The sequence below is a fragment of the Etheostoma spectabile genome, chromosome 12 (genome assembly GCF_008692095.1).
Source record: "Etheostoma spectabile isolate EspeVRDwgs_2016 chromosome 12, UIUC_Espe_1.0, whole genome shotgun sequence".
Classification (NCBI taxonomy): Eukaryota; Metazoa; Chordata; class Actinopteri; order Perciformes; family Percidae; genus Etheostoma; species Etheostoma spectabile.
In genome coordinates, this window is record NC_045744.1 from 11,491,507 (window position 1) to 11,507,053 (window position 15,547).

The 15,547-nt window shown below is 37.8% G+C and overlaps 3 protein-coding genes across 3 annotated transcripts in view; all 3 read left to right on the top strand.

The window, feature by feature from the left end:
- Positions 1 to 15,547, top strand: part of LOC116698526 (chemokine XC receptor 1) — a 153,799-nt gene that overhangs the window by 13,257 nt on the left and 124,995 nt on the right. The gene's annotated exons all lie outside the window — the stretch shown is intronic.
- ftr67 (finTRIM family, member 67) lies at positions 789 to 6,838 on the top strand. The gene is made up of 7 exons (XM_032530472.1): positions 789 to 1,492; positions 2,514 to 2,609; positions 2,779 to 3,012; positions 3,997 to 4,156; positions 4,257 to 4,358; positions 5,326 to 5,424; positions 6,272 to 6,838. The coding sequence occupies exons 1-7, from the start codon at positions 893 to 895 to the stop codon at positions 6,337 to 6,339; spliced, it is 1,359 nt and encodes a 452-aa protein (XP_032386363.1). The 5' UTR covers positions 789 to 892; the 3' UTR covers positions 6,340 to 6,838.
- LOC116698516 (E3 ubiquitin/ISG15 ligase TRIM25-like) lies at positions 7,135 to 14,301 on the top strand. Its single transcript, XM_032530463.1, is given in 8 exon segments — positions 7,135 to 7,666; positions 7,669 to 7,805; positions 9,082 to 9,168; positions 9,260 to 9,493; positions 12,172 to 12,331; positions 12,418 to 12,468; positions 13,615 to 13,674; positions 13,775 to 14,301. Coding segments are annotated over 8 exon segments (1,701 nt in total). The 5' UTR covers positions 7,135 to 7,221.

The window sequence follows — 15,547 nt, forward strand, 5'->3', positions numbered from 1 at the left end:
TTGTATTGTTCTGTATGAAGAAGAAAGAAAATCAATATTTAAAGATGTATAACCTGTTATTTATGTTGTTAATACACTGAAAATCCTGCTTGATTAATTTAAGTTTGAAGATATTCACTGTCCTTTTGTTTTCCACATATTTATGATTGAAATGGGTTAATGTACCTACTATTATTTGTTGTGTTTAAGTATTTAAAGGCATTTTAAATAAATGCATTGGAAACCATGTTTCTGTCACTAAGCTTGCTTTTTAAGTGCTCCAGTATTTGCTCAATAATGCCACTGTTCATATATATATATACACACACACAACCAACCACACACACACACACACACACACACACACACACACACACACACTGGTCATCAGTATAGGACCACAATCCACAGTACAGAGTGTGTAATTGTAATTCTAGGTGATTGTAAAAAAAAATTACGTATGTTATGTCTACTTCTTTACAAAAGAAAATTATGTACCATTTGCTGCATAACATATCTGCGAGCTATATTAGCAGATTAAGATTTGACATTAAAAAATGTAATTGCTATAACAGCCCAAATGAGGTCCAGCTAAGGTCAACCTTAGCTGGACCTCAATCAGCTCCATTATAAAGGATTTCTACATGTTAATGCATCAATAATAATACAGTCAAATGCAATATTATTAGTACCTGCTACATAATGTAAAAGTACATGAATCATAGACTATATACAGTCTGTATGGATCGAATGTTACTGATTAGGTAACATTATTTTTGAAATATTCAATTCTCTTCAACCGTTTCCGGTGACGCCTCTTTCTACTTGTCACTTCCTGTAAACAAAGCAGCAGCTGTCTGTCAGATTCCTTGTTTTCGCTCATTTTCTACACCAACTTCAGCGTTTTTCGACGATGGCTCAAGGCGGAGTGGTCCTGGACAAGGATCAGTTCAACTGCTCGATATGTCTCGACGTGCTGAGGGACCCTGTGACCATCCCCTGCGGACACAGCTACTGCTCGGAGTGTATCCAGAACTACTGGGACCAGGACGACTACCTAGGGATCTTCGTCTGCCCGCAGTGCAGGCACAACTTCAACCCGAGGCCAGTTCTCGCCAGAAACACCATGTTAGCCGACGTGGTGGAGAAATTCAAAAAGACTGGACTCCAAGACGCAACAACCACGACTGGGAGTCAAAGTTTCGCTGAGGCCGACGACGTGGAGTGCGACGTGTGCACCGGGAGGAAAAACAAAGCTGTGAAGTCTTGTCTGGTGTGTCTGGCCTCCTACTGCGACGTCCACCTCCAGCCTCACTACGAATCGCCTGCTTTCAAGAAACACAGGCTGGTGTCGGCCTCCAAAAAACTCCAAGAGACGATCTGTGGGCGACACGACAAGCTGCTGGAGGTGTACTGCCGCACCGACAAGCAGTGCATCTGTTATCTGTGTCTGACAGATGAACACAAAGGCCACGACACGGTGCTGGCTGAGGCAGAGATACAACGGAAGCAGGTAATCCGTTCAATCAAAGCGTCTGATTGATTCAAGATAAGGCTGTTGATCTGCAACAGTACTATACCTTCTTTTTCATATCGACTAGGGTCTGATATGTGAGCTACATGGTGTAAAAGCAGTGTCATAGCTAGTCCTTTACTTCTCTTTTACAGATTGTATTCATGTATTCAAACAGCTAGTCTCATTGAGATTAAGTAGTAGTAGTAGTAAAAGAATGAACATATTCAATATAAGTATCGACAAATACGAATCACAAAAGCACAGATTACAAAAAATATATATTATATATAATATATATGTGTGTATGTATATATATATATATATATATATATATATATATATATATGTGTGTATATATATATGTGTGTGTGTATATATAGTGTTCCACAGTAAAGAAAACAAGTCAAGTGGCATTTGTGATCTTTTAAAATTAAAAGAAATACAAGATTTTAATTTAAAACCATTTTTAATCATGTTTACAGTTCTCTGGTCTAATGTGCTCTGGATGGTGAAAAAATTAATTAATTAAATTTATTTTTCTCTTGCTAAAACTGCTGCTGGAATTTTCAATTTCCTTGCGGGAGTCATCCCAAAAGGATCAATAAAGAGAAGTCTAAGTCTAAGTCTAAATGCAGCAAAAGCCCACTTTTCTTCAGTTTTACAAGTAAAATAAAGTAGTCACAAATCTTTGAGACTCAAAATTCAAGATATTTTTTTAATCTTTTTAATCTAGTCCTAGTTTGATAAATTGAAGTACAGTAGTTTTTAATCTAGATCTGGTCTGATGGAGAAAAAGCTATTATATGGCTCTTTTCTATTTTCACAAATAAAAGAAAAGTTCCACAGATTTGAAATGGGGCTTTAAACAGCATGAACATGGACACATGAACGATCTTCAAACCAGTAGTTGTTGTGTTTGGCAAAATATAACATGGTGTTATGTAACAAATATGAAAGCACAAATCTCTTTGAAGTAAAAGTAATTTTAATTTCAAGTTGTCTCAATATTTTTCCTCAGAGGCAGCTTGGTGACATGAAGCAGAGCTCTCAGCTGCGGATTCATCAAAGGGAAAAGGGTGTCCAGGAGATCAGACAAGCCATTTTCTCTCTCACTGTAAGTGCCAATATCCCATTTGGTCTGATATACAAATACAATAGATCACAACATAGGTGCTAAAATGGGTCTCACCTCTTTCAGATTTTACTCAAACAGTTCTTAATTTGACAATTGACACTTGACACGATGCCTTCTATATGTTACATCTATATGTTTCTCCCTCCAGCGCTCGGCTCGGGCAGCAGCTGAGGAGAGCGACGCTGTCTTTACTGAACTGATTCGGTCGATCGAGCTGAAGCGTTTCGAGGTGAGAGAGCTGATTAAAGCCCAGGAAAAGAAGACGGTCAGTCAGGCCGAGCAACTGCTGGACAAGATCCAGAAGGAGATCGCTGAGCTGAAGAATAACGAGGCTGAAATGGACAAACTTTCCCACGCTGAGGACCACGTCCATTTCCTTCAGGTAACAGTGTTCAGATTGATACCACCAGTGGTGCAAAGTAACTAAGTACATTTACATAAGTAATGTAAAGTACAAATACCTCAATATTGTACTTGAGTATTTCTGTTGTCTGCTACTTCATACTTTTACTCCACTACATTTCAGAGAGAAATATTGCACTTTCTACTTCACTACATCCATTCATGACATCTGAAGTTTTTTTTCCAAGATAATATTTTATATTCAAAAATATGATCAATAACATAATCGATAACATCTTTTTTGTCAAGTGAAATATATATACAAATTTTTAAGGTGTAATATTCCAAACTGTTTCAATGCAAATTGACTTGTTATTGTAAGTATTTTCTAAATAATAATAAAATATGTTTTGCACAATGACAAGGGGTGGGAATCACCAGACGCCTCCTGATAAGATATCATCACAATACAACATTATTGCAATTTTAAAAATATTGCAATATTCTGAGATATATTGCAATTTATTACCTTTTTTCCAACTTCTAATTTTTCCCAATTTCAATTGATGTACCCAAAAGGAAACTTTGTCAACTTCTGTTTTATCTAAAAAGATACATCTCTCTTTTTTGTCCATATTGCTTCAATTTTATTGTTGCAAAATGGGATTGTCAAGCAGACAAATTGACCAACACATATATAATAAAAGATCAATACTTGGCGTCTGTGTATCGATACAGTATTGCCACCGAAAATATCGCAATACTATACTGTATAAAAAAAATTTTCCCCACCCCTAATGATGACTACTTTGAATGTTTTAAGTATATTTTGCTAACAATACTTTAGTACTTTTACTTACGGAAGATTTTGAATCCAGAACTTTTATTTGCAATGAAGTATCTTTATAGTGTGGTATTACTACTTTTACTTTAGTACAGGATCTGAATACCTCTTCCACCTCTGGATGGATACCAAACAGGCTGATTCATTCAGAACGCTCGGTCTCTGTGTGTATCTTTCCAGAGTTTTGAGTCTTTCCGTGCTCCACCTGTGCTGTCAGCGTTGCCTACAGTCACCATTGACCCCAACCTCACCTTTGGCCCTGTGATGACAGCTGTGTCAGATTTTAAAGGACTGTTGCTGGAGGTCTGCCAGGGAGGATTTGTCAGCATCTATGAGACAGGTACATACAAAGGGTTTATATCAAGTTTGTGTTTTTATCTGATACAAATTATTTGGTCAACTCTGTTTATGTGATTTTTCTATTTTATTTTATTTTTTAGTGAGAGATATAGTGATTGTAGGTTCTCCAAATCCTGCTGTACAGCCGGACACAACACAGCCCAGTGATGGTGAATCAGCTGTACAAATGGAAGCAGCACTAGGTGAGAGTATAAACCTTTCCATGCACTTTAGAATAGGATTTGCATTGGTCTGTCACACAATTACAGCTTTAAAGGGGCACTATGCAGTTTCGGCCATTTCTTTTTCGCTTTTTGCTCACAGCTTTCTCGATAGAGCTTCTCCTACAGCTTCGGAATAAATATTTGGCAGTTTCTTTGTTTACGTGTGTCTGACTCCTCGCTCGGTCAGTCTGCCGTTTCCTCTTTCTCTGTTCCTTCGACAATGCTTTCCTAGCTTTCTGCTTCTTATTTGCCGGCTCAGCCATGATAACAATAGTGTTAAAAACTCCATTGCTACCTTGTTGCCGGTTCCTGAATGGGCGTATGTGTGCAGTGCCGTGAAGCAATTTGTTACATCGCGAGACCTGATATCACGCGATACTTCCTGATGCTTCGGCTGGCAGCTCGCTGGCCCAAGTTGCAAAGGTGGTTTTTCCGCTCACAGGCGCTAGGAAGAAGCGAGACGACCACCATTCAACTCGAAAAAAAGTCATATAACCATTCCAATGACTCCTAAACTGTTCAGTTAAGGTAAATTAAGCTACAAAAACCTGCATTGTTCCCCTTTAAATACTAGCGGTAAAACACCACACAACTTTTGGTAGTCAGGGATGCATCTGTCCACTAGTACTGGCAAAAACATTTGATATGAACATCATATATTCAGGCACTTGGTAAATGAATATCATCTGTGTTTCTTTACATTGATGGTTTTCATATAGTCTGTGAGACTTAAACTGTCTTAAATGTGACTTGTTAATCCCTGCAGAAACCCTGTTTGTGCATCCTAACCACATTATCATGCGCACAAACACCTTACTCAACATGTGTGTTTATAGTAGAGTTTGCAAAAATCTTCTCAAGTGGAAGGATGGCCGTGCTTCAGACTCCGACAGTTTGGACAGCTGAGGCTGTGCAGTCACAGTGTTTGTTCTCTTTGTGCTTGCAGCGATCCCTCCACCTGGCCTGGACCAGTGTCCTGTGAACCCTCTCAACCCTTTCCTCCCTCCTGGACATGCTGTGCCCACATTTGCCTTCTCACCATTTGGTAAATAGAGCTATTATCAAAAAAGAAATGTATTTCAGCATGTAGAGCTCATGTTACACAAGAAAACCAAATGTCAAACATATCACAAATGTTGTCATTTTATTGACAGACCGAAAGAGAGAAACAAATTCGAATGATATACAGTATGACATAAATGCTGCAGTGGTAGAAGAAGTATTGCGATCTTTTGCTGAAATCAAAGTAACTATACCACAATATAAACCTGCAAAGGTCCTGCACTTATATTTTACCTAAATAGAAGTACACTTAATATTTAAAGTATTAGTGTTATTATATTACTAGACTATAAGTACTGATTACTAAGAAAACAGAGTTGAGGTGGAAGTAATTTTAGCTAGTTTACAGTATAGAGTATACTATTGGGTAGTTTAATCCCTCCTATTGTATAAGTCGATCAATGTACTATAACTTGCAACTATGCCTTTCATAAAAATAAAAATAAGTACAGTAATTAGTAATTTACTTCAATCCAACTATAATTGACTGTACAGTAGATGAGAGCTTACCTTGTCAAAACAGCTGTACTCATCCGCTTCCTCTGTGCTTTTTTTCTGTGCACCTGTCACAATTTTTTTTTCATTGTTAATTGTAAATTCTTGATCACTTTGATCTATAAATATTGGGATTTTGTGTTGAAATATGAAAATGTGCATGACAGCATTACTGAAATTAAAATGATTTCAGTGCATTGCATGTTGCTGGATAAATGGTTCTGTATGCTCGGCCGTTAATACCTACTACAGATCAAGTCCAGGAATATATTATATATTTATAGGCTCTTTATCTAACATATCTTTCCTTTTCTGTTCCTGTTCTGTCTGCTCAGGCTCTAAACTCTCCTCAGGATCCAGACAGAGGAACCTTCAGCGCCGCGCTCACCCCCGGAGGAAATAAACTTGTAATGGACATCAAAATCATCATTTACCATGCACCCGCACGGGCTGAATGTCATTATACCTCAGTGCTCTTCTCTCACAAATATGTACCGACACTTGTAAATTGTACAGTTAATAATTCATCTTTTAGTATTATTTAATTGCTGTGTTTTGACCCATCAGCTATACTTGCATCTTGCATTATACTGTAGGCAGAAAAAAGAAAAGGAAAGTATTTAATGCCACATTAGATCAATTTGACAATGCATTTACTTGAGTAATAAGAAGCCTAAAACATGACTGACTCACTACTTATCTTATTTCAGTATTTGAAAGGAAATGCCATTGACATTTAGTGAAGTTTTTGTTCATTTTAACAATGTAGTGCTTTTATAAAGATATTTCATTTTTTTAAACCAAAACAACAAAATACGTTTGCTTTACAGACACGTGTAATATATTGTGATGTGTGACTATGCTAACATTAAAAAAAGAAAGAAGCAAACACACTTGTAAAACTAGTCTTTCTCAATTGTGCTGTTTATTTGCATGGATTATGGTTTCCATGTCATTTTACTTTGAACAAATACGGGCATTAGGTGTCTGATGTAAAAGTGGAATAGCAGGTTGACCACGCACACAAACACACTGCAGTGCTTTTGCTTAAAAGGTTATGCGTCAAATAACATTAATAGGTCAGTGCACGTGATATGAACTCCCCGTACACATCGGAGAAGTGCTTCAATAGGTTGTTTGTTATCTGGGACAGACTATTTGCTGGTTTGCCGGTTGTGATTGGAGGCTTCAGGGTGCAGCAGGTGAAACCTGAGAAGCTGTAATCAGCACACCTGTGCGCTACGTCCATCTTTGTCCTTTCCGGTTTCTATTCGGAGGCTAGGAAATGGCGGCAGCAACTATTTCTATTGAACAAGACCAGTTTTGTTGTTCGGTGTGCCTGGAGGTTTTAAGAGACCCGGTGACGATCCCCTGTGGACACAGCTACTGCTTGGACTGCATTGAAGACTACTGGACAAGGGCCAAGCAGAAAGGCCAGTACAGCTGCCCACAGTGCAGGCAGGTGTTTAATCCCAAACCTCTGCTGAGTAGAAACACAGTTCTGGGAGAAGTAGTGGAAAAGTTTCAGAGATCTGGATTTCAGGATGCAGCTCAACACGTGGCCAAACCCGAGGAAGTGAAATGCAGTGTTTGCACATTGAGAAAAAGCAAAGCTGTAAAATCCTGTCTTGTGTGCGCTGAGTCTTTCTGTGCTGTTCACTTGAGAGTTCACGAAGATCGCTTTCATGGGAAGGTCCATAACTTGATCCCAGCTGTGGAGCAGCTGAGGGAGAACTGTGCCCACATCATGATAAATCGCTGAGGCTGTACTGTCGCACTGACCAGCAGTGTGTGTGTTCCCAGTGTGTCAAAGAGAGACACAAGGGCCATGATGCCGTCTCAGTGGTGGATGAGAGAGTAACACAACAGGTGAGTCAGTCAGACTTGATTCATCTGAAAGTATGTATTTGATGTTGAAAATGTACTTCTCAGCCTGTGATAACACTGTTTTCTGTGGTTCTGGAAGAGCTTATAAAGTGTAAAATAACAACATTACAACACTATGATCATCAGGGTTATGTGGGATTGACAGTGGTGGAAAAAATATTCAGATATTTTACTTTTTTTTTAATTAAATACATTTGTGAAAAAAATGTGTTACAAGTAAAAGTATTAGAATAATTTCCTAAAGTACCCCTTATACAGCATGGCCCATATCCGAATAAAATATAATTATTGTGTAAACATTCCCCCCCCCCTATAAAGTGTTAGCTTAACTGATAAAAATACATCATAATTTTATTAATTTGAATCTGTAAAGTAACTAGCAACTTAAGTTATCAAATAAATGTGATGAAATAAAAGTACAATATTTCCCTCTAAGATGTGTAGATGAAGTTGTAGGCTAGTACAAGTATCTCAAAATTGTATTTTATAACAATGTACACATAATGCTCTGGGAGATGTAAACTGGAAGTATTAGTTGCATTAAGTTAGCTGTGGGCTATAAAAACTTATTTGCCTTTTATTTTTTTCCTCCATTATGGCAAATTAGCACCATTAACAGTATGTTGAATTAGCTTTTAGCAGTTTCAGTTTGCAATGTACCAATTGATGTAAAGACAACCATCACTGGATTACTGCAATGCTGAAGAAAACATAAAAACAAGATGATTCTCAGGCAAGTTCTGGAGTTATAAGGAGAGACATATGTACTATGAAATCATGGACGTTTATTTGCGATGGACACTGGATACAATGATATCCCCGGAATGATTGGGGCTATCTGAATCTGAACATATTTTCTCATGTCTGTGTTCAGATTTGACTGATGAATCCGTGACCAAAACCACTATTTGGAAATGCTTTTAAAACTTGCTCCATATTAAAGACAGTAGTAGGGTGACTAATTGTGATTATGTTTGTGGTTAAGTAACATTGAGATCCCGTTTATAGCCCGGTGTAAAGCTTCAACATTTCAAATATTAAATAGGGGTATGAAATGTGCCTAGCTGGTTCTGCAGCCATATCTTGTGCTGTGATGTTACTGTGTCATAAGTTTAGATTGACAGACCAAAGATCTTCCATACAATCCAACCCTTTGATTGTAAAATCAAAACTTTCCATCTTGAAAGTCAACGGTGGAAAGAATCATTGGACTGAGCAGCCTGAGGGTCTTGTGTGATACTCTTATGTGTTCTCTCAGAAAAAACTCCAACAAGCCTTTTTGAAGTCTGTGCAGAAATTGAAGGACACGGAGAAGGAACTTAGATATATTGTCCGATACATTAAGGTGAGTGCATTTTCAATATAGGATCTTTTAAATATCCTGTTGACACACTGCTTGCTTGCACTAATAAGTATCCTCCGTTTATCCTCCACAGCACTCCACAGAAGCAGCCGTGGAGGAGAGCGAGAGGGTTTTCTCCAAGTTGATCCGCTCCATAGAGAAAGAAAGCAGTGAGGTGAAGGAGGTGTTGCGAGTCCAGGAGAGAGCAGCTGTCAGTCAGGCTGAGGAGCTGCTGGAGAAGATCCAGAGGGACACAACGGAGCTCAGGAGGACAGGTGCTGAGTTGGATAAGATTTCTGGCACTGAGGACCACATTCACTTTCTTCAGGTATGGAACAAAACCCAGCCAGTGACGCAGGCAAGGGTCTGTCTAACCACAGCAATGGCAAGTGCATTTACTCTGTAAGTAGATGTACTTTAGTACAATTTGGAGGTAGGCCTACTTGTCCATTACCTGAGTATTTCCATTTGTTGCTCTTTAAACCTATACTCCACTGCAATTCAGAGGTAAATACTGTATTTTGGACTCCACTACATTTATTTTAGGAATGAAATTTACTGGTTACTTTTAAGATTCAAATGAGTGATACAAATATCATCAACAAATAAATTAAGACCATGTGTACCAACGCCTGCATAGGATGGGTACATCCGAATATCACACCTGCGGGACAGGTACAGGATGGAAAAAACAAACGGAAGAACTGGCTAGTCTGGTGCAGTACATGAGGACACGATGCACTGCAGTACTTAATGCAGCTTGTGGTCACGCCAGATACTGAGGACAACTTTTGATTTTGACGCCCCTTACCCTTTGGTCAGGGACACATTATTCCATTTCTGTTAGTCACATTTTGTCTGTGAAAATTGTTCAGTTTATGTCTTAGTTGTTCAATCTTTTAATGGTCAATACAAATATTTGCATATGTTAAGTTTGCTTAAAATATAATCGTAGTTGAAAGTGACAGGAAGTTTCTTTCTTGCTGAGTGTATGTGGATATGTTAGTGCTGTCAAAAGATTAAAATATTCCATCTCAATTAATCACATTAACGTCATAGTTAACTCGCAATTAATCACACATTTTTATCTAATCTATTTGCTCCAAGTGTGAATGCCGGCTCCAACTGAGAATGTTACATGTAGGCTATATGCCAATGTTGTTAATAATAAAAAACATTTGCACAAAGCAAGCCAATCCACTTTTCCAAGTTTAGAGCATTAAAATGAGGAAAAATAATGTGACAAAAAGAAATCAAGGGACATTTAATCTCTCATACAGTGTAACACTGTCCATCAATAAAAAGGTGGAAAAAAATACTTTGACCATGGGGCGGAAAATTAGCATCAGCTCTATGCTTGGCCATCAAATGGTATTTCCGACTGGACGTGCTGTGATAATAGCTCAGTTCATAATGACAAAACACACAGATCACTTTGGTCTTGTCAATGGAACCATTTGGCAACTTTTAAAAAGTAAACTTTCCATTCAGAATCTTATTGGCATCCATTTCGGTGTGTTATGCTTACCATCCACTCAAAACATAATGTTATTACTCTTTGGCCGGCTCGCAAGCCCAAACAAGTGTGTGCTGCATGCCTGTCTAGCTAGATCCGGTGTGGTGTTGTAGTGTTAAAAACTACAACGTTTGCTAGGCCAAAATAGAACGTTAATCTCATGATTTAACAAAAAAAGACGCTGTTAAAATGGGTTTGCGTTAACGCTGTTAATAACGCGTGTGTGTTCAAATTAGCTCTTACCTTTTACCAACTGCAAAATTTAAAACGATGTACAAATAATGCATTAGAAATTATAATTACATTTTATAATATACGTTAATTTGAACTGGACCAATCTGCATAATGAGTAATTTTACTTTTTGTGCTTAAAATATATTTAGTATTTCCGAATGGTGGTATTGACACTTTTTACTTGGGTAAGGTATGAGTACGTCTTTCACCACTGCCTTAATGTGCAACATATTTCATTTAGAGAGCCAAAAGGTCTCGCATGCTTTTATCTCCTCAAACCTTGGTTATTGCAAAAGCCTCTTCACTTAACTACATACTGTTTACGCTTTATATCAGGCTTTACTGGAGCTTAGAGGCATGACCACAATACACCTGTTTTTATGCTTTCACACTGACTCCAGTACGTGTTTTTTTTGGGGTTTTTTTGTTTTTTTTTGTTTTTTTTTAATTACCTTTTCAGGCTCATTTATATATTTATTTAAAATCTAAGAAAAACACTTAAGAATGCTCATTATAGAGTCAATTTATAAGTACTTCGCTGATGTGATCAATAAGACACATCATTTTTTAGGTGACTTACTAACAGTGAAGAGTTAAGAAATATCTTAAGTGGTCACATGATGAAAACTCTGAAATGTTTAGAGCAGGAATAGCCAATCAGAGATAAGGATTTACCACCCATTTTTCTTTAAAATGCAAAAAACAAAAGAATAAAATCCTCACATTTACTCTATGATTCAGTTATTCTGCAGAAATGTGATTTAAAAAAATCGGTTTCGGTTACATCTCCATGTTAAAAGGTCAAACTAACAACAATCAGATCTGTTGCAATATTTTTATAAATAGGGAATATTAAATCTAATTCAGATACAATAAAAATCATTTATTTGACGAAGTTATGCAGTTCCTCAGAAAACATTTAAAATTGAGTCTAGTTTTCTCAAGGTGTAACAGTATCAAATACCTTATCCCAAATGTCAATCCCCTTAATTAAATTTACCTTTTAAAGCTTTTACATTTTCATTTATTTGTTTAATTCTATTGCCTTGTGTGAAGCACTCTGAAAAACTTGAAGATGGTCAAGATGAGTAACAAACGTTAACTTAAACATGCTTCCTGATAGTCAACATGACTTTAAGTGCAGTGTGAACTTGGTGAACATGACTCACACAAAGTGATTCATGTGTGTTTTTTCAGGGTTGTTGCGTTGTCATTGAAAGACTCCTCTAATTTGGTTGTGTTGCATTTCACCACAGAAGTGCAAGTCTCTTCATTTCCCTACGAAGACTGTGGAGAGGCCCAGCACTGATGCACTCCAGTATTGTATGTATAAAACCATGAGAGGAGCCCTAGCTGATCTCAAAGACAGTCTGGACGAAACTCTTGAAAGAGAATTCAACAGGATCTCTGAAAAAGGTATGTCTCTCTTACACCTGATTACCACAAACATGGTTATTTTGTGAACAGTAAATACTGACTGTTTGTTTGTTTTGTATTTCTAGCCATTTCACTGAAGGAGACCAGCAATCAAAGTTTCTCTGAAAAGACTAAAGGTATGGAAGTTTCTTTAGTGGTTAAGCCCCTTCCCAGAACAGCAATTTTCCAATCACATTTTAGAAGGATTGGATTCTCTTAGCACAATATCATGTATGAAGATATCAAGTGCACATTAGGGATCCAGTTCACAAAATCTTCAAGTTTTAGAATAAGCTGGCTTGGAACCAAAAATTGCTTCACTATAAATGATATAATCTCCCAACTAAAGTGGACCTTTTTAACGACATATGTGCCGTGCCAAAAAAGAAATATAGCAACAGTAAAGAAGGGGTGGTTTAGTGTCTGCCAATAAATGAGTTGTGAAGTTGGAGGGTCGCTTGTTCCAGAAGTGTTTCCCACTCCCCTTCTGGATTCCCATTTCAGTTTTATCTGCAACGGTACTTAAGAAACACTGGAGTTTCCCAAACAATGCAACAGCCCTGTAAAAATGTTATTGCCACCAATTTAATTATTATTATATACTTTTGTTTCTGAGAAATCATGTTTTTGTCAGTAATTTTGGCAAAGCAGATGGGTGTAAAAACAACAATACCTATGAACCTTGGCCACTGTTGCCATGGTTGATAAGGCCAGTCAGAAGTGCTAGTCAGGGGTGCCTGGTTAGCTCACCTGGTAGAGCAGGTATATAGAAGTTTACTTGTTGATGCTGCGGGTTCAACCCCAACTTGTAGCCCTTTATTGCATATCTCTCCCCCCTTTCCTGTCTAATCTGCCCTATGCAAATAAAAGCCTAAAATGTCAAAAGAAGTGCTAATCACAGTGGAAGCAAAATGAAAACGACTTAATCTTTAGAACAAAACACAGCAACACATTTGCTGATTTCACCAACAAATTAGCCAGAATATAAGTGAATTGACTTAAACTGCAGTTTGTGTTTCAGTTTTCTAAGATCAGGGATTGGATATTTCTTTGCTGAAATGCACATTGGGGGTTGTAGTTAACGTCCTACTACTTTTTAATCCAAGAAGAGGGAGAAGGGAGAGTAGTGTCGATCCAAGCAGTAGAAAAGCTCCAACTGTGAGTCACGTAACATTGTCCATGGGTAGAATGAATGGGAATTTTACTTCCAGAATCAGGGGCGTTTTAAATAAAATTGGCTCTATTTTTATTAAAATGTGTTATCTGGTGCATCTGTCTAACAGTAAAAGACAATGACGTACCATTCAACTCAGAACCAAAGACGAGAGCTGATTTTCTACAATGTGAGTACAATTATTTGATAAACCCTAACCAACATCCATCTTTTTATGAAATCCACTAACTAGTAGTTGGAGTCTGACGATGTGCATCTGTTGTTTCCAGATCACAATGACATCACCCTGGACCTGGACACAGCCAACCCTTATCTAAGCTTCTTTGATGGTCAAAGAGGGGTGACCACACGTTCGGAGCCACAGCCATACCCGGACCATCCGCATCGCTTCACCAGCTGGGCCCAGGTGCTGTGCAGAGCCGGGATGGCTGGACGCTGCTACTGGGAGGTAGAGTGGGCTGGTAACGGAGGGGTTTCCATCGGCGTCTGCTACAAAAGCTTGGGCAGGAGCGGAGGAGGGAGTGACTGTAAGCTCGGACACAACTCCAAATCCTGGAGCCTGGACTGCTCTTACTCAGTCTGTTCCTTTCAGCACAATAAGGAGAGTTTGATCATCGCGACTCCGTGCTGCAACAGGATAGGAGTGTATCTGGACTTCAGGGGTGGGACTTTGTCTTTTTATAATGTTTCTGATACAATGGTTTTACTCCATAAAGTCAAGACTACATTCACCCAGCCTGTATACCCAGGATTTTGGGTGGGTTTGAGCTCTACTTTGAGACTGTGCTCTCTTTAAATGAAAGACCTCACTCTATCAACGGTTCTCAAGTGACTTTGTAAATATGGGGTTCAAAATATTCATGTTGACTGAGAATAATAAAGAAACTGAGACAGAGGTTTGTGTTTAAAATGTTTATTTTAATAACTCGTGCAACTTGGGAACCGTAGCAACACTTTAGTGGGGCAGGTAACAAGCTGGTGGAGATTGGATCTTATCAAAGGCAGCGACATCCACACCCTGGCTCTGCAAAGGAGGACATTTTCATAAACTCAAAAATGTGTATTTGTTTCTGCACATTTTTTATAATATAGGGATTTATTGTGCATCAAATCCAGTTGATTTTAAATAAACAATATGTCCTTTGTGCACTGTTTTACAGGGGTTATGAGCAATGACTCTTAGCCAAGAAAAAAAGTCACATAACTTCTAGAGCTGGTGGTTGCGCTTTTTGGGACATGAACACCAGTTTTACATGGAAGAAAATATGGTAGTAACAGTTTGGTTCACCTAAACTCACAAAATGCTTACCTTTTAATGATATTAAGCAATGCACATAATTGTGTGAATGCTGATTTAGCAGAATTTACTGTATTTTTATCCCATTCTTCAATGATTTTTGGATGCCTACTACTTCTGCTTACTTTCAGCTACAAAAACCATTCAAATATGAAAATGTTCAGCTTTTTATGATTTCTTTTCATCATACTATGCTATTACGGTATTCAACTTTGTCTCCTTTGGGGAAAAATTCTCTAACATATTCTCAATTCAATTTCTTTATGAAGCCAACTGACTGCAATGAAGTCTACAAAATCATCACAAAAGTACAATGTACAAAATGTGCACTACTGGCGAGGATGATATCTGTAGTAAAATGCTGAAAGCCATTGCACTTGATATCATGGAGCCACTTATTAAATAAATCTTTCACTCCTCTCAGGAATTGTGGCGAAAAATTATACCAGTTTTTAAATCTGGGGATAAAAATAATATGAGCAATTATTGTCCTATCTATTTTGCCTACAATCTCTAAGGTTGAAGAGAGTAGTGTACAAGATGTTAAATGGCTACCTTGATAAGCTAAATATTGTTTCATCCCAATATGGCTTTAGGAAAAGAAGTACCACATGTGTGGCTGTTCTAGATCTGATTGTAAAGATCAATGATGCCACTGATAAAGGTGACCGTGGTATTGGTATTTTTTTTAGATTTGTCCAAGCATTTGACACTATTGATTTAGATATGTAATTGAATAAATTAC